Source organism: Chelonoidis abingdonii, chromosome 2 (assembly GCF_003597395.2).
Source record: "Chelonoidis abingdonii isolate Lonesome George chromosome 2, CheloAbing_2.0, whole genome shotgun sequence".
Lineage (NCBI taxonomy): Eukaryota > Metazoa > Chordata > Testudines > Testudinidae > Chelonoidis > Chelonoidis abingdonii.
Window position 1 is genome coordinate 301,332,976 of NC_133770.1, and position 25,740 is coordinate 301,358,715.

Sequence of the window (25,740 nt, forward strand, 5' to 3'; positions counted from 1 at the left end):
TACGTGTGTCATTTATTTCCCCAGGAAGCTATGCTCGGCTGCAGCATCTGGTTTTCACTGAGTCCCTGCTGTTTACCTGGGTCTCCAGCTGCATTTAACTGGGCCATATGGGGGCTACGCTACGGGTCTGCACGAAAGGCCCCGCTGGCTTCCGGTCCTGTGCTCTGGCCACTCGCTCCCCCAAAGCAGCAATGCCTCTGTGGCCAGAGGCTGGGGCTTTGCCGGGCCGCAGAGCTCTGAGAGCCAGGTGATGGGGGGGAAGGTTGTGAGCAGACACTGGGGAAGGGAAACTAGAGGATTATTGTGTGGCGCAGGGCAGGGCTTGGAAGGAAGGGAGCTTGTGCCTCGTCTCTCAACCATATTCATTTTAGTTATACAAATTAGTCCGGCTTTATATTATTGTATCAATGACATGAACCACCAGCATGTATTGATCAAACACAGCGCCTGGGACTCGGTACGGGACAGGGTGGAGGAGCAGGATATTTTGTACATAGTTTTTTCTAGCGCTGCTCAACGAAACCCGGCGAAGGGCAGTGCCTCACTCCCTCCCCAGGAGCAGTCCTGGGTCATTCCCTGACATCAGGGCAGGACTTTCCATCCAGGGAGTCTGTAGATCAGCTTTTCCGCCCCTCTGGTTCACTGGGCGGGGGCTGGCGTTGCCTTCGCTGTCGCACGCCGTGTCCTGGTGCCGCGGGTATGATCCTTCGAAGTCCTGCCATCTGTGGAGCCTTCTGGAGCTCCCAGGTCCCTGTCTGCCATCTGCCACCGCAGCCCGGCCAGGAGGATGTTTGGTGTGTCCGGGGCCGGCGCGTTCCTCCGGGTGCAGCTCGGTGGCAGCAGGGGGAAGGCAGGAATATCCGTGTCTTTGTTTAGTGTGTGTGGCTTTTCCATCCCTCCTCCTCCCGCTCCTCCTTTCCGAAACGGCCTAGCTCCGAATCGCCGTCTTCCTGTCTCGGTCTTTACTCTGCAAAGGGGGAGAGGCTGAGTTAGAAAAACGCCTCTGGGCTGGAGCCCGGCCAGCCCCCCTCCTCCAGCAGGCATCTCTCTGGGGGGGGTCGGCTCTCCCTAGGGCTCCCATTGCGTTTGCCCTGGTTGCCATGCTGGGCATTTAAAGGCATCACCTGGCTACGCTCTGACAGCCCCATTTGCCCTGTTCCCCTGTCTGGTCTCTCTCTGCGCACGATGCCTGGACTCACCTCCCTGCCCCATGTGTCACGCAGCCTGTCTCTGCATCATGTCCCTGTCTTTGGGCTGTCCTGCTGCCCGCCCCCCTCCGGAGCGCTCCCCCGAGTCCGAGAGCTGTGTGGCTAACACAGACCGTCTCCCCCCAGGCATCCTTCCCTGCATTCTGGTGGCCACTGATGTCTGCTGGGGCCCGTCAGACAGCAGGGTCAGGCCCTGACGCTGTACTCCTCGGGGTACAGCTCGGGCACTTCATTTGTCCGTGAAGCACCTTGCGCCGTCACAAAACTGGCCTAGGCAGAACCCCTCCTCGCCTTCCCTTCCCCGACAGTGGCCAACAAGTAACCAAGGGTGAGAGAACCGCTGCCCGGGGCAGGCAGCTCAGCGAGGGCTTGCTCTACCGCTGGGCTTTGCTGCGGGGCACGTGTGCACCTTGGGTGGGTCTCGCCCGCCACAGGCCGTGCCCCCGGGGTGGGGAGTTCGGTGGCAGTTCTGCGTCTTTGCGCTGCTTGCTGCGGGATTCTCCTGTGGCCCCCAGCTTTCGGCAGGGTTTGCTGCACCGCCACGGCTCCCGGCTACTGCACATGCAGTCTCTGGTCTGACGGGGGGTAGGGAGGGGAGGGGAGGGGAGGGAAGGGGAGTTCAGCTCCAAAATGGTCAAATTAAATTTCCCAGATGTTCAGGCCCCAGGAGTTCTCGTGCTGTCTGGAGAGGAAATGGGGATTCGGAAAATCCCGCCTCATATTTTTTCCCCTATCACCTTGCCTTTCCGCTGCCATTAAGTGCAGCAGGAACAGTAAATTACAGGCTTGAGGAACCGTCCCATCTTGCAGATCCGGGGGCGGCGGGGGAGGAAAAGACATCCAGCCGCCATGCACCAGGAAGGGACGCCAGCTGACTCAGAGCTCCGGCTACCACGCTGGGCATTGGAGAGTCTGGGCCGGGTGCTTGTGTCCTTCCTGTCCCACCTGCAGGAGGCCCAGCTGCTGGGCCACTGGCCGCACAGAGCCACAAGGCCAGCGCTGTCCCAGACCGCAGCTCCACTGCGGGCTAGCCAGCTGTTAGGATTGCACCCCCACGCCCAGCAGCTGGGGCATCCTCTGGTGCTGGGGCGTAGCAAGTTATTTAATGCCTGCGGCGGAGTGTCTGCCAATTCCCAGCTCTGCTCGGGGAGGCTTAGCAGAGTGTGGGTTTTCCTTACGGGGCTGCGGGGGCCATGGCTTGTATTGGTGTTACCTAGAGAATAGATGCAAGTCTCTTCTCAGCACTGCACCTGAGAGTTCCCCTTCACGCTGCTTAACCCCAAACCCTTCCCTGTCCCTCTCAGGTCCATTGGCTGTGAATCCACCTACACCAGGCCGTGCTGGGTGGACAAGTCCCAGCCCTGTCCTGGGGAACTGTCAGCGTTCCCGCCTCTGACTCTGGAGTCAGGGGAGGCGGGTAAAGCACCCCCAGGCTGCTGAACTGGCGCTCGGGGTGCCCTCACCACAGATGGGGGGCAGTAACCAGCTCTGGCGGCTGGAAGGGTCATTCAGGTTGGAGCCAGTTTGTTCCTAGCCAGGGTCTCTCCAGCACAGTCCGGATGGGATAGGCAGCGGTTCTCTGGCGTTGCAGGGGTGTGGGGCATTGTCACCAGTACTGTGCAGGGGGGTGCGCTCCCTACTCCACCCCAGTGCCTTCCGAGGGGCTGCCAAGCTCTCTGGGCCTATCACAGGTTGTGGGTTCCAGGGCATCTGGTTGTCCTGCAGCTCTGGCCTCCCTCCTCCAGGTCTCTCCAGGCCACAGTTACCAGCAGGGGGGCCAGTGCCAGGCTGATTCGGTCTGTTCTGGGCACCGGGGCAGGGGCATTTCCAGTGTTAATCGTTTCCCCTCCTCTAGCTTCTGTCTGCCCCTCTCTGGAGGGGTGCTGATGGCACAGAGTGGGCAAGGGGTAAGGTCCGTGCCGGCTGTGCCAGTCCTGTCTGGCTGTCCCCTTCCTGGTCTCTTCCTCCTCCTGCCTCGGGAAGCTGGATCAGAACAAAGCGTCCCACCTCGCTTGGGTGGTTTGCTCAGCAACTCCCCTCGCTTGTACCCCCAGCTCTTCGAGGAGAGGCTGATTCCTCTGCTTTCTGTGCCACTTCGCCTCCTGCCAAGCTGTGGCCCCCATGCAGCCGCTCCCTGGGGTGGAGTTTTCTGGGCAAGCCAAGCTGCAGATACAGAACCCCTTTGTGCTGCCTCCTGTTCCCCCTGCGATGCCAGGCCGGCACCCCCTCATCCGAGGGGATGGCTGCGCTTTGTGATGGGCGCTAGGCAGAGCTGGCCTCTCTCTGCAGCCCTGGCCCATCGGTTCCTAATAGCTGCTGTCGCCCTCCAGTTACCCTGGCAGCTCCACTGGTCTGCCCCATCCCAGCTCTTTGCCCCGCCCTGAACTGTCCGGGGCGCCCCACTGGGCAGGTTTGTGTGCCTCCCCCAGGGCCCAGGAACGGGTCAGGAGCCCTGGGGTGGGGGCTGTCCACTGGCCCCGCGGAGCAGAGACACGCGCCAGCCCCGCATGGCCTCGGTGCTATATTGGGTTTGCTGGGGCTGGGGGCTGCTCTGCGTACCCTTAGCTAGTGCTTCCCACGGGCCTGGCTTGTCTGCAGTGTAAGCTGCCCCCTGTTGGGGAGGACGCTCGGGGACTGACGGGCGGGGGGTAAGTGATAGCCTGTTCCCTGATTTAGTTGGGGTTGGTCCTGCTTTGAGCAGAGGGTGGGATTAGACATCCCCTGAGGTCCCTCCCAACCCTGATATTCTATGATTCTGTCCCAGCGGTGGTGTGAGGACTGGCCGTGGCAGGGCTTGGGCGTGACCCCATCTCTGGCCCTTTCTTCGCTCGCCCGGTGCCTGTGCAACCTTTGTCACGTTGCCAGGCCTGGGCTTAGAGGCAGCGAATTGGCGTCCCACACACAGCTCGCCCAGCCCCACCCGCCCTGAGTGGCCAGTCGGCAGCAAGGAGCCCTGCATGGCTCGTACCCGCAAGTAGCGGCCTGAACCAGCTGCTCCTGAGGTCTGGCTAGGAGCCCCCATGCTGTGAACGGGGGGCATGATGCCAGCCCTGGGCAGTGTGGGAAGAGCACTGACCTGCATGCCACTCCTAATTTCCAGAGCCATCAGCTGAGCCTCCCCCCCGTCTGTCCGATCGCGCCTTGGACAGACTTGGGGGTCCATGGCTCATCGGTGGCGGGGGGGAGGGGGATCTCCTAGGTTTTCCCATGTCCCTCCCAAGGGCCTAGCTAAACACAGAGCCAGTCAGTAACTGCTTTTCCTGAGTAACTCCCTGCGTGGACACGACTGTTCCAGAGTAAGGGGCCCTTGCTCCTGAGTCACGTGGCCTGCTAGCATTGAGCCCTGCTGCAGGGCAGGCCCCAGTGAGCCGTGCTCTCCGACCTCGGGAGGGCCTGGCAGAGCGAGGCGCCTGGCCTGGCTCGGATGTGCTAGGAGCTGTGGAAGCAGATAGCAGAGCGGTTGCCCCAGAGGCTTGGCGTGGCTGTGCTACCCAGGGGCTGGGCATCTCTTGGGGTACAGGTTGTTTTCCAGCTGGTGGGGAAGGTCATGGGGGGTCTGCCAGGGGGCAGGGGTGCAAAGGGCCTCTTCTGTCTCCCCCTGAAGCAGGTTTTCCAGGCCTTATTCTTGCTCCTGGGCTTCCTGCTCCCCAGGCGCCTGTAGAGGCTGCTCAGCTCCCAACAGTGGTGCCCCGAGACCCCGCTTTCTTGGCTGTGAACTCTGCGCGCGCCCCCTGCTCCATCATTCCAGAGCAGATGGTGACTCTCCCCTGTCCCCCTGGGCAGTCGGGCATTGACTGGCTCCAAGAAGAGCCTGCAGCCCTGGGGCCTGCCTGCCTGCCCCAGGGCCTATCCACAGGGCTGTCCACGAGCAGCTTCTCTCCTGAGCTGATGGCAGAGCCAGGCAGGTGCCTTCAGTCAGGGGCCTGGCAGGGAGCTGCGGTTCTGTACACTCAAATCTGCACCAAAATCAGATGCGGGGGGAGGAGGACACCCCTATGCTGTCCCATGGCCCAGCGCAGACGGCTGTGCCCAGCACTGCTATTCCCATGGGGATTGTCCTGCCCCGCTGTGGCTGTCTGCAGCCCTATGGTGCGGCGCTGGCCAGAAGAGAAGGGAAATGGGCTGTCCTGGCTCAGCTCAGAGCAGCAGAGAAGCTCCCGAGGTTCGGTGGGGACACACCAACCAGCTCTGCTGCCACCCTTCCCATCTCACTCCCGGGGCCTGGGGACAGAGCGTTGACAATGTCCCTTTCTAAATCACTAATGCTCCAGCTGAGGAATCTGTAACACTGCTTCCCCTGCTAGTCCCTGGTGGTCGGAGCACATGGAGCCGGGGGCTTGGTCAGAGCCATTTCCCTTCGGCTCTTTACCACAGTGCGGTGACCTGGGGCCCTGGGGATTCCCATGTCCCCGGTGCCAAGGCAGCGTGGCTCCCTGGGAGAACGGGCTGTAAGCACAAAAGAACGGCCACACTGGGTCAGCACAAAGGTCCATCCAGCCCGGGATCCTGTCTGCCAAAAGTGGCCAGTGCCAGGCCCCCCAGAGGGAATGAACACAACAGGGAATCATGAAGTGATCCATCCCCTGTTGCCCATTCCCAGCTCCTGGCAGACAGAGGTTTAGGGACACCATCCCTATCCACCCTGGCTAATAGCCATTGATGGACCTGTCCTCCATGAACTTATCTAGGTCTCTTTTGAACCTTGCTATTGTCTTGGCCTTCTCAACATCCTCTGGCAAGGAGTTCCACAGGTTGGCTGTGCATTGGGTGAGGAAATACTTCCTTGTGTGTTAAACCTGCTATCTGTTAATTTCATTGGGTGACTCCTGGTTGTTGTGTGATGGGGGCTGCAGGCAGCAGAGCGGGTGCAGTGTGTTCATAGAGGCGGGAAGGAGGTGTGCTCTTTACCGAGAGCTGAGCCCTGGTTCCCCTCTCCCCGTGCTGTGTTCACAAGACCCAGGCGAGTAGGAATGCCACACCTCGTGTTTCTCCCTCACTCCCGCCTGGCCTGCGCCTTCCCTAGCGCTGCGTCTGCGTCAGGCAGCGGAGGGTGGGGGGACAATCTGCCACAAGCCACAAGTGGGTCATGGAGCCAGACCTTCCCTCACAGGCCCCTGCCCCATTAAAGAAGTGGGAGCTGCGGCCATGTTTTGGGGCAGGCAGGGAAAGAACCAGCACGTCTGCCGCACGTTGGAGGCTCAGTCCTGGTGCAGTGGAAGGCCCCGTCCTATCCCTGCAGCTAGGGTCGGCCAGCCCTGCGTGAGGCCTGTAGCTGAGCGTGGCATGGGCTGGTGGGAGCGGGGGTTAACCTGAATCACTTTATCAGAGGCTCTTCGCACTACGGGAACGTCTCCTGCCCTGGGTGCTGAGGTGAGAGTCACAGCACCACCGTGAGAAGCCGCGTCACCCCTTTGTCGGTAGGCTGGGAGCCGCGCCGATCCACTTGGAGAAGTGTTCATAGCGCCTGTGGTGGAGACGCGGCGGGAGTGTCAGCTGGTTCGTGCCAGGTCCCACCCCCCAGGGGGTATTGGCAGCTGTGCGGGACCCTAGACCGGGGTGGGTTACCCTGCCTGAGCTCCTCTCAGGCTTCACTGCGTGGCTTCTGCCAGCTAGCGAGGGTCTCTGCTCTGTGTGCCACGCTCTCCTCCCCCGCCCCAGCCTGGAGCCAAGCCTGCTGGTTTCCTGCAGCCCCTGCCCTACGTGCCGAGCTGCACCCTTTTCGTTTGGGGTGAGGGTGTGGGGAGGAGTGAGGGCAAAGCTAGCCAGGGCCTGGGCTCTCCCTGCGCCTTGCATCCAGCTCCCGTGGCTCCTTTCCTGGTGGGCTCACCTCCTCCCCGCCTGACTCACAGAAACCACCAGTGTAGCTGTTTACAGGGGGGATTTCGTACTTGGCACGTACCAATAAACTAATGTAAATGTCTGTACATGGGCAAATTGCCCTCTCCGTGGGCTCTGCAGTGAGGGGATCTCGTGTGTGTGAGACACACGTTTTCTACGTCCGAATCTCTGAGCTCTTCCTGCCTGTGTCTGATCCCCTGGCATGTGCCTGGGCAGCAGCTCCGGTTTTCAGAGCGCATGGAAAGTGGGTTTACAGGGAGCTGATTTCTCCAGACTGTGGATAGCGTCATCGTTCAAGCACTCAGCAGCCAAGAGAGTCCCTTCCGCTTAGTGTCAAGCAAGCGGCAGGTCTCCGTGATGCTGTATTTACAACTGCCGCGAAGATTCATTTCACTACCTGCCATGTGCTGAAAACCCTGCGACTGAAGACTTGGTCTTTGCTGCTGAAAGCACGGGTGGGGGTTTAGAGCAAGATAACAAGCCCAGGGAGTTCTCCCACGGGAGAATTTGCCATGGAGACCAGGCATGATCAGCACTGCCCTCACTCGGGGCTTCCCTCGCGGCACCGCTGCCCAGGAGCAAGATAGCGAACGTGCTAATTTACCCCTTGGCAAACACACCTTTTTTCTCCGGCCTAAGTGAGAATCCAGCCAATGGCCAAATCTTAGCGGAAGGTCTAGAAAAGCTAAAGGTAAAACAAAGCTACCGCTCTCAGACGAGGGCTTGGGCAGAGCAGAACCTTTCCGTGCCCCTTGGCATGGGGTGGTGCCCAGCGCAGGCGGCTCTAACGAGATATGGTTTATAGGAATCAGGGTGAAGAGGGAGAAGATGGTGCTGCATGAAGGCGGATGGATGGTGGGAGACAGCCCAGGGCTAGCAATCAGAAGGTGGGGCCGTTGCAGCTTGCTGGGTACAGAGGCTTCCCACTGTAAAATGGGATCTTGCCGACCTGCCTCAGGGGCTGGCCTGGGAGGCTGAATTCCTGCGTGCGTGGAAGTGCTTTGAGATCCCTGGCCGTGGGGGGATGGACTGATTACACTCAACACAGGGTGCTGAGTCCAGCACCGTGACCTGGGTCACTTCTCAGGGGGTGGGGGCCTGTCTCTGAGCACTGAATGGAGGTGGACTCTTGCTGTTGTCGTTCCCCCCAGCCCCCGCCATTGGTTATTGTAACCGGAGGGGAGAGGAGGGATGTTTGTGGGCTCTCTCCAAGGCCCCCTAGTTGCTCATGAATCTCCCTTCCCTGTTGCCACCGCTTTCCGGGCCCCCTGAGGCTACGGGTATGGCTACACTTGAAACTTCAAAACGCTGCCATGGCAGCGCTTTGAAGTGCGAGTGTGGTCGCAGCGCCAGTGCTGCACGTACTGCACATCCTGATGGCGTTTAGCTTGCAGCGCGCTGCGGCACCGTTTACGCTGGGGCTTTACAGCGCTGTATCTTGCAGCGCTCAGGGGAGTTTTTTTTTCACACCCCTGAGCGAGAAAGTTGCAGCGCTGTAAAGCACCAGTGTAGCCAAGGCTTCCATATGGGCTCTCTGCCCTGGTCAGATTGGGCAGGGAGCCGCTCCCGAAGCCCCTCTGGAGTGTGTCTGCTTGGGGAGGGGACCCGCAAAGGGGTTTCAAAACCCACTTGCTGGGAAGCGGGACAGATCTGCCTGGGGTTTCCTGCCTGTTTGTCACTCGGGTTTCACTCTTGATCAGCGGTGCTGCAGCCTCTGGCACCTGAACTAGGCTGCTCTGTAACTCCCTGCAGCAGGCTCCCTGGGGTGACCCGGGTGCTGGGACTGCCCCTTCCCCTGCCCAACTCCGGGCTGACTTCCTCAGCCCATCACTCGCTCCCGCGGGGCCCCAGGCCACTCTGGCAGGCAAGTCCTGAACTTCCAATGTTAAAGACGAGGAGCAAGAACTTTCCACCTGCCCCCTTTCAGGGTGCAAGCACCTTGGGGCAGCCTGGGCAGGATGCTTATAAAAAAAAAACCCTCTCCTTTGGGGCTTTCCTCTGCAGATCCGCTCCCCTCCCTGCCCCTCTGATGGGTGTGCCCCAGCCCCAGGGGTCTCACCTCCACACTCCCATTGTGTGTGGGACAGCCCTGCCCAGGGCTCAGAGCTCTCCTTCCGGGTGTGCTGCTGCTCCTGCCCCCTCTCTGCTATTCCGGGGGCAGGGGGGGCGTGGGCAGCTGCCCACACCATGTCTCTCTGCAAGCTGGTGGACTCGGGTGCAGGGCCGCTCTGGCTCCTCAGGGAGTCCCGGCCGAGCAGCTGGTGTGGGTGCATGTGCCTAGTCCAGTGAGACCAGGACCTTCTCGCCTCCCCCTTTGCTGGGACCCCTTGAAGTGGGCTGTGGGGGTCCCTGCAGATCCATGCTGTGCCTGACTCCGGGGCAGCAGGTCAGCGCCAGACATGTGAAATCACTGCCAGAGGGCAGGTGCCAGGCAGAGGCCCCGTTCCCCCAAGCGTTATCATAGAGTTATCATAGAATAGCAGGGCTGGATGGGATCTCAGGAGGTCTCTAGTCCAACCCCCTGCTCAAAGCAGGACCAGGTCCCAGATCCCTAAATGGCCCCCTCAAGGATTGAACTCCCAACCCTGGATTTGGCAGGCCAATGCTCAAACCACTGAGTGTTCTGCCCTGCCTGGGGAGCTGCGTGCCCGTCGCAGCTGAGACCCGCCCTGGGAGACCAGAGGAGAACCACGCCCAGACACCGGCGCGTAGACTGGCTTATCCGGGTCCTGGCTCTGCAGCGTGGCACAGGCCCATTGGCATGGCTGCCCTTCCTGCAGGGACGTGGGTCCCTGAGTAGCCAAGAGGGGCGCACCAGAGTGGGGCTTGGCAGGCACATTCAGGGGGTCATCAGCCTGGTACCAGCTCTTTCGAGTGCCTCTCTCTCCCACACCCCATCAGGTGTGTGTCCAGCTCCCCTAAATGCCACGCTCTGCAGGCATGCGCTGGAGCTGGCTAGCAGGAGCTGTGGGCTCCCTAGAGCAGGTGGGGCAGAAGGGAGCCTGTGCCCGAAATGCTTAAAGCCCTAGAGATGGTCAGTGCCGGAGACTGGGCCAGTTCGCCTCCTGGCGTCTGCCTGTGCAGCGCTAATGAGGAGACCGCGCTCTGCAGATGCTCTCGGCCGTCCCCTGAGTCTGTGAGCTCCTAAGAGTAATCTCTAGCCCCCAGCTAGTCTCTCGCTCCCGCCCCCGCCCCAGAGCTCACCCCCGCAAGTAAGGGCAGGAGTTAGCAGCGGCTGGCGGAGGCTTGGGGCAGAGAAGCTAGGTATGTCAGGGGGGCAGCAGGATTGGCTGTGGCTCTTCCTACCTTGCCCTAGGGGTCTGGTTCGCATCAGATCTCCCCAGCTAGTGTCAGTGCAATTCCCTCCTGCTGGCTAGGTCCCCACTCCAGCCCTGCCGTCTCCCCCATGGTCTAGCTGGAGGGGCAGGTTCCACTCTGGGCTGGGTCCTCGTCGCCCCTCCCGCCTAGCTGAGGACCCCTGAGGGCGCAGAAAGAAAGTCCGAGCAGCCACTTACCAGCTTCCTCTGGTTGCTGAGGCAGAAAGTGCAGATCTGTTTGGGCTGAGAGTTCTCGCTCTCCCGCAGTGGGGGGCTGCTGCTGCTGCTGTGGTGGTAGAAGCCTGGGGTGGTGTGGCAGGGCTGCCCATCCCCGCAGGCCTCCCCGACCAGCAGCACGTTGCCCAGGTGGGAGATGTAGCTGGAGGCCAGCCGCAGCGTCTCGATCTTGGAGAGCTTCCTGTCGGCCGGCTCGGTGGGGATGAGCGTCCGTAGGGCGGTGAAGGCGGTGTTGACGCTGTTGGTGCGGTCGCGCTCCCGTGCGTTGGCCGTGTGGCGCTGCCTGGGCTCCCGGTTGAGTCGATTGGATTTCTTGCTGCTCCGGCGCTTTCCGCCCTTCAGGCCGTAGGGCCCGGTGTCCAGGTGGTAGGGCTTCTCCTCGGAGCTGGAGCTCTCACTCCCGTTCTCCTCGTCCTCGGACAGCATGCTGATCTCGGGGTAGAGGTACCGGCTGGGGGCTGAGCGCAGCATGGCGAAGGACATCTCGGGGCGCACCTGGCACGGGCGACGGCGAGGCAGCACCGCCAGGAACGGGCTTCCCAAAGTTCCTCCAGCACCCGAACGACTCAGCTCCACTCGCTCATGCTGCCTCCTTCCCTGAAAGCCCTGGAGCCCCGAAGCCAGTGAGCCGCCGCCTGCCCCTGAAGGCTGGGGCTCCTCTGCTGGCTTTCAGCGCGAGATCCTGCTTTGCAGCGCTGGGATTCCTCTCTCTCCGCTCCTCCAGCCTCGGCGACCCAGAAGGGGTTAAGTCCCCTCACAGTAACAGCTGGCGTTTCCTTTCTGCACACATGTGCAGCTGAAGGCGCAGAGTGTGGCAGGAGCTGGGAGTTTTATAGCACCAGCCAGTGGTCAGCCAGGCCCCTCCCCCTGCTCCGCGCAGCCAGAACTGGATCCCCGCAGATTCACGCCTACCTGAGCTGCCTCCATCTGGGGCTGGGGAGTGTTAACCCTGAGAGCACGGGCTGGGTGGGGAGCGGCCCTGGGGCGATGCGATGCTGAGCGCTTGGCCCAGCAGGTCTGTGGATTTCGCCTATTGACTCCCGGCTTCGACTCTGCTTGGAGTGTGTGCACACGTGTAGAGATGGACACATGTGCCCGTAGAACCACACGTGTGTGTGTGTGTGTGCATGCACACGCACAGTCTCTCCCTCCGCCTCTCTCCCTGGGGACTCTGGCACATCCCAATACCCCTGTGTCTGATGTGAGGCCCCGTGCGTCCTTGGGGAGCCCTCAAGGGTGTCCAAACGCAGCCTCCCCGCCGGAGATGGCGGTGGTGCCATGCAGCAGGCTGTGGGGCTTGTGAGGAAGGGGGTTCCCCTCGTGTGTGGGCGGAGGGATGGGCTGGGAGCTCTTGGGGAACTGAGCCCCACAGAGCCGCTCCCTGCAGCGTGACCAGATTGGCCCTGCTGCTGCTAATGGGGCAGAGAGGGAGCGTTAACCCTCGAGGAGCCAGCCACTAGCAAGCGCTGTGCAGAGGCCACGGCTCCACACACCAGCTCCTTTAAGTTCCTCCCTCGGTGCAGAGCTTGGCTGTTATGTCTCCATCAGCTGGCTAGACGCCTGCCTGCCTGGCGGCCTGGAGCCCCCTCCTGTCCTGGGGACGTGGGCCAGGAACACCTGTTAAGGGAACAGACCCTCTGTGCAGCACACGCCAGGCCGACGTGCAAGCCAGCATGTGCCAGGGACACCGGGGTCGCTGCGGCAGGGATCCAGGGCTCAACCATGAGCCCCAGGCCCAGCCTCGCTCCAGGAGAGTGGGTGCTCCCTGCCTCGCTGCTGCCACCAGGCGGCTTGGGGAGGTCCTGGGGGGCCTGTGTCCTGCTTGCAGGGTCCTGAGCAGCCACAGAGCAATTAAAACATGGTGGTGGTGGCAGTATAACCCCCCTCGCGCACGCCCACCACCCTGGAGCAGCAGAGGGGCCTTCCTAGCCTGCCTTGGGGTGTGCTGGGACCACAGCGAAGGCTCCTCAGCTGGAGGGGAAGGAGAGGCAGGACTGACCCCAGGCAGAGGTGGATTAGTGGTTTGTGGGGTCCTGGGCCAGAGCAAGTAGGGGCCCCTCCCCACCCCTTTGGCCTTCAGTGTCCCCCCCCCCCTCGTTCCTGCCAGGGAAATGAGGTCACAACGCAAGGGTTTCCCCTGCTCCCTGGCAGGGGTACTGGACAGTCGGGGTGCAGGGGTGTCCAGTGCTGACCCCAGGAAGGAGGAGCAGCTGGAGCAACGGGCCCGGCTGCCTGTGGGCTCCTATTGTGCATCTTCCCACGGAGTTGCCCCACTGCTGGGGGTCGCAGTGGGAGTTGTGCGGGGAGGAGGGTGCTGCACTTGGGGTGCGAGTTGTGCAGTGACCGACACCTCCAGAGGAAAAGGCCACAGACAACAGGCAGGTTGGGAAAAGCCAGAGAAACGCTGGAGCCCCTCTCTGCAGATGCCTGGCTGGGCCCCACACGGCTCAGCTTCCACCTGCTCCCACCGGAGACGCTGGACCAGGTGGGGATCACGTCTGCTGGGCACAGGGCTTTCTCTCGGCAGTGGCTAGGAGCCAGCCCGTCCCTTGTGCTCAGGCCAGGTGCTGGAGGCTGAGGCAGTAGAGGCTTGCCTGCGGAGCCGTCTTTGGCGTGAAGGCCAGGGCTGCTTAGTCACTTCCCAGGCTGCGGTTAACCTGTGCGTGGCCTCCGGAGAGAGAGACAGAGTGCTGGGGGTAGCCACGGGGGCTCACGGGATGCTGGGATATTGCTAGGGGTGGGGAGTGCCCTGCACTCCTGGGCCGGATCTGGCTTGCAAGGACCAGGTTTTTATCGGTAAATGTCGATAAATCCTGACTTCACTGGGCGCTCACAGACCAGCACCAGGCACAGGGAGGTAGAGGAGATGGGCTGCCAGCGAGCTCGCGGGGGGCTGTGTGTGGTTTGCATGTGAGGCTGACGATCGCCGTGTCTGCTGCCAGGACATAACTATTGTCTGAACCCCACTTCACTCACACAGCTGGGAAAGCGTAAATCCAGGCCGAGCTGAAGTGCTTGGAACTAAAGGGCTGTTCTGTGGGGCAGCGCTAGCAACAGGCATTGTGGTAACCTGGGGCTCAGCCTGCCAGCAAAATGGGGGCAGATGCTGAGCAGCAGTGCAGGCTGGGAGAACAGAGCACCCCCCCCAAACTCTGCTTCTTCCCTGCAGGAAAGGCAGAGCCCCCATCCCCACAGCATGCTCCCGTGTGTAGGGCTCTGGGCTCCAGCCCAGGCTTCCTGGCTCCGCTTATGGGCTCCGCAGGAGCTGCCCCAGAGGGTGCTCCCAGGCCAGGCATCCGCGGGGAGCGAGGTAAACGCTGGCAAGGAAGGGGTACGATAGCGATGCAGAGAGTGAGCAGCTCTGTCCCCTGGATTCCCTGTCTCCAGCGCGGGCTCTTGTCTGAAGCTGGCAGGGGTGCGAGATGGGCGCCCTCCGGGGTCACTGTCTCCAGCTCAGCCCGGGAGTGCTCTGGCCTCTCCTGTGTAGGGCTCAGAGCCTGCCAGGTGGGGTGCTGTGTAGTGCCCGATGGCTGAGGAGAGACCTCCCCTGCTGCTGGCCAGGCCGGCCCCTTTGGGAGAGGGGCTGGTGCAATGGGCAGGCGTTGTTCTCTGGGCTGTCCTCTCCCTCCCTGCCTGGCCCCAGGCTGGCTTCTCGCTAATGACCTCGTCCTGGCCAAAGCTCAGAACCCACATTCCAGCCTCAGTCATGCTCGTCTTCTGAAAGTCGGGTCCCCCACCGGCTTCCACGACTCCATCCTCCCTAAGGCTCTTCAGCATGTCCCTTGGGGCTCCTCCTCACTCCCCTGCAGCCCACAGGGCTCCATCCTTGGTCCCCATCTCTCCTCCCTCCGCATCTTCTCAGGGCAGACACTGTGCGGGGACTCACAGAGCTGCCTCTGCCCTAGACCTGCCGGCTTCTGTCTCAGCCCATCTCTCTCTTCATGAAGCTGTCCAGCCATCATCTCCCACTCAGCAGGGCTCAGACATCTTCAGCAGCTCCTCCCAGCCTGCCGCGTGGACCGGGTCACCCCTCTCTTCGCATCCCGCCACCGGCTCCCCTGCTGTGACATGTCAGACACGAGCGACGTTCCTGCACCATCACGGCCGGTCCCCGCCTGACCTGTTAACTCGTTCGGTGCCGTTCAACCCAGGCTGCCAGCCACCAGCGCCCACTGGTTCCATTTTCAAACAAGCCCCTTTGCGCTTCTCCTAGGTGCCCCCAGTGCTGTGGGATCGTCACTGGTCTGGGGGGCCTGGTAGGACTTGCCACATGGGAGTCCAACTGCTCCACTTATTTCTGAGGCAGAGGGAGCCGCCTGTCTGGCTCTGGCTCTGGCCCAGTGCTCGGTCAGCCAAAGGGGCCCCAGGACCTTGACGGACCAGGACTGATAACGGCACCCCCACCCCAGTCCTGATAACGGACTGGGGGGGGTCTCCAGCCATTTTACTACCCACACAGTTGGAATCTCTGTCCATGGCTCCCCCAGCTCAGGGCACCCCGCTCCCCACCCTGTCCTGTGAGCCGTGGTGCCTGGGGCAGGTCATGCCCCTCAGCCCGACACGGAGATGGTCGAAACTGCCCAAAGGAAGGTTGGGGTGGTCCCTGCCACACGGGCCTGAGAAGTGCAACCACAGGGCCTCCAGTTGCCCTCATGCGGTGGCCCAGCCCGAGGAGTCTACATATCCCAGCATGCAGCACTGCCCCTTGCAGAGTGCAGCCGGGCCCCACTGCATGCTGGGCCCCATGGTCCCAAGTGGCCGCACATCTGTCTAACCAGAAGGTCCAGGGGACTAGCAGTGGAGGCTGTGCCCAGATAGGAGACAGCCAGAAACACGCACGCCACTGGGGCAGCGTGGAATTTCAGCCCTCTCCCCATGCAGTGCCCTTTGGTCACTGGCTGCGTTAACTAGCGGCAATTGTTCATTCGTCAGAAATGAACATCCCTTCCGCTGCGGAACCCTTCCCTTCCCCTGCGTTCGCGGGCGAACTGCATCTCCTGCACCATCACTCTTCCCTATCGCTTCTCCTCACCACACGGCAGTACTGCCAGTCATCAGCAAACCGCCAATGGCTTCTGAGCGCCAGCCCATGCACCCTTGTTCCCTGAGCCTGTGTTGGAAAAACCCATCTGCTTTAGCTCTGCTAATGAGCTTGCTTTTCTTTAGCATCCCTTGTCCAAGGGCCACGCTGAGCAGTTTGCACTGTTTGCTAAAGTGGGACACACTTCGACCATCACAGAAATGCAACTTCCTCTGGGGTGAATGCAGCCACCGCATGTGAGCCATGCAGCAGCCCTACGCACAGGTGAATTTAAAGAGGCTGGTGTCTGATTACCAGTGCTGGAATCTGGCCAGGAGCTGGAGCCAACACACTGATTTCCAGAAACTCTGCATCTTTATCAAGCACAGATGCCAGGACTGGTCCCTCCCAGCACCCTGTCCCCCTGGCACTGTCCTGCAGGCTTCAAGCAACTGTCTTGCCATCCCCCGATTTCACATACCAGGAGAGTCTGTGCCTCTTACATGCTGCTCTAAAGACTGGCTTGGCCTAGCAAGGCCCTGCAGTGCTGGCTGTGGCCCTCCGCCTTGTCCCTGCGGGTATTGCTGCCACGCCAGGAAAGCGGAGGGTCGCTACTGGCTGATCAGCAATGCAAACTAAGTGCAGCTTTTGGGTTCCCAGCAGGGATCCGGGTTCCCTGGGTCTTAGTGACCAAATGCTCTTGACTAGTTGCTTTGCCATGTAACAGCTTAGAGGGAGTGGGAGCAGAAGCCTGCATTCCACACCGGGCCTGGTGCGGGACCTTCTCCAAGGGAGGCAATGGCTGTGCGGCACTGTCTGGTGGAGTCCGAAAACTCCCTGCTGGGATCCATCTCCTGCCCCAAGTTTTATTACTAGGGAGTCTGGCTTGTCTGCCGGAGATGACGCCTTGGTGCAGCTTCCCTGCCCAGCCTGCGCCGTGTGGACAGAGGCGCTGCCGTGTGGGGCAGTGCCTCTCGGGCTGGCGGGGTGCTTGGGGACAGTCCCCAGGGGCAGCTTGGATTGCTTTCTCGGAAAATACAAATGGGACCAGGGTTCCGAGAAAGCTTCCCCGTGTCTGAGCCTGTTCCCACACCTAGGCAGGAGAGAGGGGCCCAAGCTGCTGACCCTCTCTGGAGTGGAGGGAGCATGGGAGGTGGATGGCCGTTACCCCAGCAAGCACCCCCTCCTGTTGGGCAGCCGCCAGGTCTGTCTAGCCGCCTTCATGCCCCGATACTGAGCGTCGTTCTGATGGGCAGGGCCCGTTGAGCCCCTTCCTGGAATCCTGTTTTCCTCTCGTCTGTCTGGTCCTGCAGCCTTGAGAGCCAGGCCTGTGGGCTGTCCGTGGCTGAGCGCTCACCCCGTCCCCTCTCTCCTCCACGTGGACCGGATATTTTCAAGAAAATGCTGTGAAAAGATTCTTTCCTACGACGCTTTCCAGCTGCCAGGAATGTGCGTCTAGGAATGCCTGGGCCCGTCCAAGAACAACTTCCAGCCGTGAGGCTGAGTGACGGCAGCCTCACGCGGGGGCTGCCGGCCGCTCCGCTCGCTTGGGGAGCTGCGCTCACTGGAGGTGATGTGTTAACTACACAGGACGCGGCCGGGGCCATTGGAGAGTGAGCGCTCGCTACTGCTGGCTGCAGGACCTGCTTGTTAGAGGGATGTTCCGGTCCCAGCACTCTCGGGGCAGATCCACTCGGCTAGTGCGAAATGGGGTTTAGAATGGTTAGCAACACGCAGCTGGGAGTGGGGGGGTGTTACAGCTTGGCTGCACCCCTGGAGCCAACTCCTTAACACCCCCACATGCGTCTGCCTCTGCATCTCTGGCCTGTGTGCCGGGTCTGAAGCACCGTCACACAGCTCGAGATGCAGCGTGTCATGCTGGCCCCTTTCTGCCCAGAGGCTTTGCCTCTTCAGCCAAGGAGAAGGCGGCTGCATCGCGGAACTTGGGGCCATGCGGGGCCCCTTCAGTCTGTTACCCACCTCCACTTCCCGGGGCAGGGATCCTTCAGCTCTGCCTGAGCCTGGTCATTCTGGTCTGTGCACCGTAAGCGCCATGCACTGCCTAAAGCTCTGGGGGAGGGGAAGTGGTCCCAGAATGGGCCAGCATGATGCGTAGAGAGGGTAGACGGTGCTGTGGGCTAGGACAGGGCTGCAGGTCAGCAAGGACATGCACTGGGGCTGGTCTGTGAAACCCCTCACTCGTCTGTGGGGCTAGGAGAACACTTGGACCATGGGGCTCCTCCTGGGAGGGGAGGAACTCCCAATATGTAGATTTTAACGTTCGAAGGGACCGTTATGATCTTGTCTGACCTGCTGGCCAGAGAACTCCCCCCGTGTCTCCTGCCTTCAGCCCGTCCATCACTCCTGGCTGGCCTAGAGCAGATGGTCTAGGAAGAGACGCCCTGGCTGGATTTTCATTCTCCAGGTGGTGGAGAATCCACCGTGCCCTCGGTGAACTCTTCCAGTGGCCCTCGCTGTTACAAATCTGCATCTCGTTTCCAGTCTGAGTTTTTTACCTTCAGCTTCCAGCCCCTGGATTTTCAGCCAGGCTAAGGAGCCACCTGCTGTTGGAAATCCCTTGCGAGTTGGTGCTTGTGGACCATGATCATATCACCTCTCGAGATTCTCTGGGATAAGCTACACAGACTGGGTGAGATCAGGTCGCTGCTTGCCCTGGCTCCGTTCTCCAGCTCAGCTCCACCACATCCTCCAGGGAGATTCAGTTTCACGCTTTGCTGAGGCCACTGTGGCCCCTTTGGGGTCCTCCCTGCCTGCTCTGAGGCAGATACGCGTCCAGCAACCTCTCTGCCTGAGTCTCAGCTCCTGATTTCAGCTGCTGCCTGGGGTTAGATGGGCTCTCAGATTCCCATCTCGACCTGCAGGGAGTAGATGGCTTTGCCCTTGCACCTCCCAGTGCAATGTGCTGGCACCTCTGTAATCTCATCCTTTGAGAGGACGATAGTTCAAATCTGCCTGAGTCAAGCGCTCTCCTTGGCCTGTCCAGCTGCTCCCCAGAAGCCTGGGAACCAAAGCCATGGTCAGCCATCGAGGGGCATGTCGCCATCGCGTGTGCAGCTCCTTCGAACATGCTGGAGTCCTGGAATGCTGCAGTGGCCATGCTGCCCTGCCTGGCGGCCGCTTCCAATTCAGACACACCAGTGAGATCTCCCCGGGGCAGATACCCATGGGTGTGCTGGACCCCAGGATCATCTGGGTCTCGCTGCACCAGCTGCAGGGCACATTGCCCAGCTCATCCCTCCACCAGGAAACAGCCAGCGACTGCCTTGGCCAAGGAACAACAGCCCTGGCTCCCAGCGTGGCAGCAGGCCACCGTTCGTTTGGTTCTGGCGTTGGGGTCAGGGTCCGAGGACCTTCCCCGGGAGATGTTGGTGGCAGGTGCTGCTGTGTCGTTGATCCAGGGCCCTCTGCTCTGGGACCCCCTACCACCAGAGGCCGGGGGGAGCCAGAATGGGCACAGGGCCCTCTGGTCCCCCCATCACTGTCTGCAAGCAGCATGGCCAGGCTGCAGAAGAGGACAATGCTGGCTGGTGAGCTGGAGCTGCATGCTGCTCGTGCTGTGCACACAGACCCTGGAGAGCCTGTTTCCTCTCAGCCACCTGTGACGAACTGGGACTGTTCTTAATGTTTGCTCTGAATACTGTGTTGGTGCCTCAGTGTCCCCTAGGCAGTTCTTAAGTATCTAGGTGGTGGGATAAGGGTGTGTGATTGCTGCAGAGCAAAGGGCCAGTGCCCCTAAATGCCGGGCACTCTGTCTCCTAGCAACTGATTTGCCTGGGCCTCCCCTCTGCAAAAGGGTTTGCCAGTCCTGAAGGGTGTTTATGGAGACAAAGGGATCAGGCTGAATCTCTGGCCGCGGAAAGGAGTCTGAGCAGAGAGGATGGGGCGGGGAGGGGCGTGGTTTAGGTCTGGAAGTTGCTGGGGACGAGGAGTGAGGCAGACCTAAGGGGTTCTGTTCACTGCCCCCCAGAATTGGACCCTGGCCGATGTGGGTTTCTGCCGTTCGCATTGTATCTACAAGCTCTGTTTAAGGACCCTGTTCCTGTCATCGATATAAACCTTGTTTTCTGCGCTAAGAGTCACGTCTGCTGCAAAGTGAAGGTGCAGAACCCTGTGGCTTCCCCAGGACCCCGCTTGGGCCTAGTGGGCTCACTGTGGAACCCACAGAGGGGCAGAGGATGCTGAATGCTCCAAGGAGAGACCCAGGAGGTGAAGACGTGTGAGCTTCTTGCCCTGAAGAAGTCTGCTCCAAGGGAGAGGAGGCTCCCCAAAGTCCTGACTGGCTTAGTGGGGAGCAGTTCCAGAGCATCGCCCGGGGACTCCATGACACAGCCCCAGCCCAGATAGCCCAGAGCACGAGGGTGGGCAGCGTAACCCCCACTGTCTCTGCTCCCTTCAAAGCCGTTGTTTCTTCCTGTGTGCGCAACAGGCGGCAGCTTCCGTGGCCCAGCCGTTCCTGAGTGGGAAATTCCTGGCCGAGTCCCAGTGGGGCCGGAGCACATCCAGTGCTGACGTGTGCACGGAGCCTGATGGATGTGGCCCCAAGGGCTGCTGCTCTGCCTCCGTGGGGCCCCTGGCCTCTTTCCTGGGGAGGCTTTGTTGTGCTGCAGGTGTTTATGGGGACCAGATGGTGCAGCGGAGTGAGCATGACCCCTGACTGCAGAGTGTGGGGCGCAGGTCACGTTCGCACCTTCCTCCTCGGGGCGGGTGGGGGAGGGGATTCTGCACTGTGCACCTGGGGAAGCCATGGAGTCTGCTCCTCAGCCCAGCCCATTGACGCTCACTGGCCTCCTCCTCACCTGTGCCCCATAGAGCCTGTGCCCTGCACGCCTGGGGGGCTTGGTCATTAAACACCTTTGCTTTGCTCACTCCCCCAAAAGCTGCTAATTGGGGGCTGGCTCTGCTCAATCCCAGCCCAGCCAGGCCCCTCGAGAGGGAGTGAGCGGGAGCCACTGTTGACCCCGGGCCTGACCTAGTGCGGAGACACAATGAGTGGGTTGGAGGCAGGTCACAGCCATTGGCCTACTGGATGCAGTGAGGTGCTGTCCTGGGCTCTCCACAATGACAGGGCACCAACCACATCCTCTCGCTTCCCTCTCCTTTAGATGGTCCCAGCATGCACCGCTCCCTGGACCGAGCGGCGTGGCTACACAGCATGCTGGGACCTGCAGTCTGTGTTAAGGACAAGGCCGGCCAGGGTGTGCTGCATACCCCGGTGTGGCTGTCCGTGTTCTCGGTGTGGTTAACTGTGTGTGTTCAGAGGAATGGCCAGGTGGGATCAGAGCCGAGGTGCAGCCAGCCTGGGCTCCAGGCTCTGACTGGGGCCAGCCCCAGGGCCTGCAGAGGAAGGTGCAGGAGCCCCGCTGGAGCAGACGGACCCTTGCCCCACTGTGTGCACGTGTGTGTAACCCAGTGGCATGGCCCCGGTAGGTCTGTCTCTGGGCACATCTGTCTGTCTATGCAGGCGCAGGGGGAGCAGGCCTGGCAGCTGAGGCTTGGAAAATGTGGGGCTCACTCCTGTGTGAGGGACGGGTGCTGGAATGTGTTCGGCTGACCAGCCCCAACCCCTTCCCGTGCGCTAATGGGGACCACCCTGTGCTGCGGGTAACGAGCACTGCACCCTGCATGGAAGGCGGCTCTGCTACAGCCTGGCTATGGTTCCAATCAGGAAGCCGTTAAGGCCTTTAAACTCTCCCTGGTGCGGTCGGTCAGCGAGCCGTGCCAGGTGCTTACCTTCATGTTGTTTCCACAGCAGGCAGCGGAAGGCTGGGAACGCTCTGCTGGCCGAGGGGGGGGTTGTGGGTCTATCTCCCCCGGGGATCCTTTGTTCCCTTCAAATCCATCGTGAGCAGGGATTGCTCTGCTCTGCTAATGACCATGGGCAGCATGGGAGCCCCGGAGCCATCTGCAGCCTGCGGAGCCCTGGGCTGGGCACCACATGCCCAGCGTCTGCCCAGCGTCTTTGGCATGCTAGGGCTTGGGGTCCTGGCTTCGCTGCTGGCAGCGTTGGGGCTGGTGGCTCGGTTCCCTCGCCCAGGGCTCGGCATGCTGCCGGCGTGGCACCCATGGAGCATGGCGTGGGGCAGCCGGGCGCACCAGTGGGTCACAGCTGGGATTTGCTGCACGTCTGCTGGGAGGGCACAGAATGGCTTCAGTTCTGGAGAGTCTCTGCTGGGCATAGGACCCTTCTCCGTGCCCAGCCCCCTGCCTTTCCTAGGGGGCTCATCCCTGTCTGCACCTGTGTTGGCTGCGGGAGTTTCTGCCATGGAGGGTGCTGATGCCGCGGCTGGCTGTCTCCTAAGCATGCACCGGGGCGCCTGAGCTTTGCCCAGCTGAAGGTCACCTTGGCAAGCTCCCAGCACTCCCTGGGCTGTCGAACGCAGTCACAGCCATCTCTATGACCCCGCAGCCTGTCGAGCCGATAGGGCCCCGCAGGCCTTGCACCACGGTTTCTCAAGTCAGGCCCCACCAAAGGAGAGAAGCGAACCTGGGTCTTCTCTCAGGCAGAGCAGAGCACTGACCTGCTGCCAGCCGTGCGGGTCACTGGGGTGGAGGCGGGGGCTGGGGCGGGCACACAGGTGCCATAGCACGTGGACTGAAGGAGGAGGAGCCGCCGTGCGGGATGCTGGGGTGGAGGCGGGGGCTGGGGCGGGCACACAGGTGCCATAGCACGTGGACTGAAGGAGGAGGAGCCGCCGTGCGGGATGCTGAGGTGGAGGTGGGGGCAGGGCTCTGTGGAGCAAGCGTGGGTCTGGGAACTTGTGATCTAGGATCCAGTCCCAGCCCAGCTCTGTCAGACCCCACTTCCCCCTCTGTGGCAGGCCCGGTGTCTGCGGGGGGGCTTGGGGGGGGAGGGCGCCGGTTTGGCTGCGAGGGGTGATGGTGGTGCTGTGATGTGCTCAGACGGCGGGTGGCATCACACACGCTCTCTACGTATAACCGCACTCAGGGAATGCTCACCGAGTGCGTGAGCATCTGCAGGGCTCCCCCAGGGATCAATGCTTGGCCCTGGCCAGTGATCACTTCGATCCGTGGCCTGGAAGAAAACATCAAACCATCACTGGCTACGTTTGCCGAGCACTCAGAAATGGCGGGGTAGTGGCAGATAATGAAGAGGCCAGGTCACTGGCGCAGCACTTGGGATTGCTTGGTGTCGCGGAGTGTGGGGCAACGAGGCCCTGCACCCCCGGCTTCCTGCGATTCACTGGGACTCTCAGCCAGGCAGTAACACAGAAGGTTTATTAGACACCAGGAACACAGTCCACACCAGAGCTTGTTGACATAAACAGGGCCCCCTTAGTCAGGTCCTTTTGGGTAGTAGGGAACTTAGCCCCCAACCTCGGGGTTCTCTACAGTTCCCCAGCCAGCAGCCCCTCCTTTCTGGCCTTTTCCTCTTTCCCGGGCCAGAAGGTCACCTGACCTCTTTGTTCTCCCCCACCTTTAGCATCCCCTTGCAGAGACCCAGAGTGTCGGCCATTTATGCACACTGGCCCTTTGCTCTGCAACAATCTCACCCCCTAGAGACAAGAAATGCACAGGGGAAACTGAGGCACCCACACAGTATTCAGAGGAAACATTAGGAACGGTCCCACTTCGTCAGACTTGGTAAACTGGGCACAGGCAAACAATACCTGTTTTAATCTGGCTAAATGTCAGTGTAGCCCTCTGGGGACGGTGCAGGCCGTACTTCCAGGGTGGAGGGCACTATCCTGGGAAGCAGTGGCTGAAAGATTTTGGGATGGGCTGATGGATTATCAGCTCCCAGTGTGACTCTGTGGCCAAAAAGGCTAATGGGATCCTTGAATGCATAAATGGGGACTCTCGCGTTGGAGCAGAGAGGTTATTGTACCACTGTACCTGGCCCTGGGGTGAGCGCTGCTGGGATCCTGGGTCCAGTTCTGGTGCCCACAATACAAGGCTGGTGATAAATTAGCGGAGGTGCAGAGAAGAGTCCCAGGAATGATTAACCGGTTCGAAAACCTGCCCAAGAGCGAGCACTTAGATGCCAGGAGCTCCATCTGTTTTGCTTGGCTAGGAGCTGGGTACGGGGGGACTAGGTCAGTCTGTACGTACCTGCATGGGGAACACCCCTTTAATAGTGGACTCTTCGGGTTAGCAGAGAGAGGTCTGCCCTGCTCCAATGGCTGGAAGCCGATGCTAGACACGTTCACACTGGAAGGGAGGTGTACATTTTTAATAGTGAGCGTCATTAACCCTTGGAACGCCTTACCGGGGCAGGGTGGATTCTCTGTGGCAGGCAGAGTTTAGCTCAGGCGGGCTGCGTTCGTGACAGCTCGGCTCTAGGAGTGGTCTGGGGGCGGGTCTCTGGCCTGCGCTAGCTGGGAGGTCTGACTGAGACCCGCTAGGGAGGAGCCCCGTGCGAGCTCACCGCCCGCCGTCTGTCCCGCTGCAGGACGTGCGGAACACGGTGGGCAACATCCCCATGGAGTGGTACCAGGATTACCCGCACGTTGGCTACGACCTGGATGGCAAGAGGATCTACAAGCCGATCCGCACCAAGGACGAGCTGGACAAGTTCCTGGACAAGATGGAGAACCCCGATTACTGGTGAGGGGCTGGGATTCTCCTGCTTCCCCCAGGAATGCCCCTAGTTCCAGGCCAGGGGCACGACCACTCCCACCACCCCCGCCTGGGGTCGTGCTCCCAGGCAGGACAAAGGCCTATGCATCCCCCTCTCCAAAGCCTGGGCAGCCCCAGCACGTGCCTCTGCCTGCCTGGTGTCTGAAGCCTGCTGCCCCAGGAAAGCTCGGCACCCTGCTGTGTTCGGAGCCCACGGGGCGACTGTTCAGCTTTCCGCTGGCTTCTGTCTGTGTCCTCCCCGAGCGCCGGCTCCAGGCTGCTCCGCTGCTGCCCCAGTGCCCCGTGCGGGGAAGGCAGGCACTCTCTCTCCGGGCCACACGCATCGCAGCGGTGAATCCAGAGCAGACTCTCACACGCCCCATGCTGGCCGGGGGTTGGATCCCTGGGCTCTCTGCCGTGGCTTTCCAGCCGCTCTCCCCCTGCGGTCAGAGCGGCACAACCTGAAGAATGAACTCTGCCTGCACCCTCCGAGCCCTCTGCACTTGGGGGAGCCATAGTCCTGCCATTGCCCACCTGGGCCCTGCCCCCTCCCACTCACTCCCAGCCAGCGCAGGGCTGACGAAGGGGCCAGGTCTGCAGCCTCGCTTCTTGGCCCTGCCCTGGGGAGGGGGGCTCCCTTGGCACCTCTGCGGGGGCTGCCGGTGAAGAGTCAGTTTGAGGACATGGGAAGGGAGCTCACCTCCTGCAGGCCAGCACCGAGATCAGCTTTGGGAGCGGAGCGCCCTCCGGATGGGCCTCACAGGGATAGACCCACGCGGCAGCCCAGCCCTCGCCTCTCACACGTTGCTCTCCCTCAGGCGCACGGTGCAGGACAAGCTGACGGGGGTGGACGTGAGGCTGACGGACGAGCAGGTGGAGCTGGTGCAGCGGCTGCAGAAAGGGCAATTCGGAGACGTGCATCTCAACCCCTACGAGGTAGGGGACCCTGCTGCCACCTCTGGGGCTGGGCATGTGTGGGGCTCCCTCCCCTCCCCAGGGACACCCCCTCCACAGGGGCTCCTTTCCCTCACCTCACAGCCCCCACCTCCCAGGCCAGGCCTGTGTGGGGCCCCTCCCCTTTCCTCCTCAGGGACACGCCCTCCACAGGGACTCCCTCCCCTCACCCCACAGCCCCCACCTCCCAGGCCAGACCTGTGTGGGCCTCCTCTCCTCCTCTTTCCCCATGGCTGCCACCTCCAGGGCTGGTTGTGCGGCACGTCTCCCGTGCAGCGTGTTGCCCTTCTGCCTTCCCAGGCTGGACGGGGACCCAGTGGGCCAAGGGAAGGAGCTGGGCTGATCCCTGCTCGGAGAGCCAGGGCAGCCGGAGTGACCCCTCGCTCTCCCTTCCCAGCCAGCCATTGACTTCTTCAGCAGCCAGGTGATGATCCACCCGGTGACGAACCGCCCAGCCGACAAGCGCAGCTTCATCCCCTCGCTCCTGGAGAAGGAGAAGGTAAGAGCCTGTCAGTGCCAGCTGGGCCCCCAGCCAGGACCCCCGAATCCTGGTGCTGACCCATCTGTC

At 61.5% G+C, this 25,740-nt stretch overlaps 2 protein-coding genes across 2 annotated transcripts in view; one reads left to right on the forward strand and one right to left on the reverse strand.

Moving 5' to 3' along the window:
• Window positions 1-25,740, forward strand: part of BOP1 (BOP1 ribosomal biogenesis factor) — a 91,162-nt gene that overhangs the window by 56,235 nt on the left and 9,187 nt on the right. Inside the window, exons 4-6 of the mRNA XM_032803532.1 lie at window positions 24,052-24,206; window positions 25,037-25,154; window positions 25,570-25,671. Of these exons, the coding sequence (XP_032659423.1) occupies window positions 24,052-24,206; window positions 25,037-25,154; window positions 25,570-25,671 (375 nt within the window). The remainder of the gene's footprint in view (window positions 1-24,051; window positions 24,207-25,036; window positions 25,155-25,569; window positions 25,672-25,740) is intronic.
• On the reverse strand, window positions 631-11,083 carry SCX (scleraxis bHLH transcription factor). Its single transcript, XM_032803535.1, has 2 exons — window positions 10,562-11,083; window positions 631-967 (listed from the first exon to the last, which is right to left on the reverse strand). Exons 1-2 carry the CDS (start codon window positions 11,081-11,083, stop codon window positions 929-931), a joined length of 561 nt encoding a protein of 186 aa, XP_032659426.1. The 3' UTR covers window positions 631-928.

Coding starts and splice junctions, on each gene's coding strand:
- SCX (XM_032803535.1), bottom strand. CDS start 11,083: ATGTCCTTCGCCATGCTGCGCTCAGCCCCCAGCCGGTACCTCTACCCC. Junction 968..10,561: donor TCAGCAACCAGAGGAAGCTG/GTAAGTGGCTGC, acceptor CCCCCTTTGCAG/AGTAAAGACCGAGACAGGAA.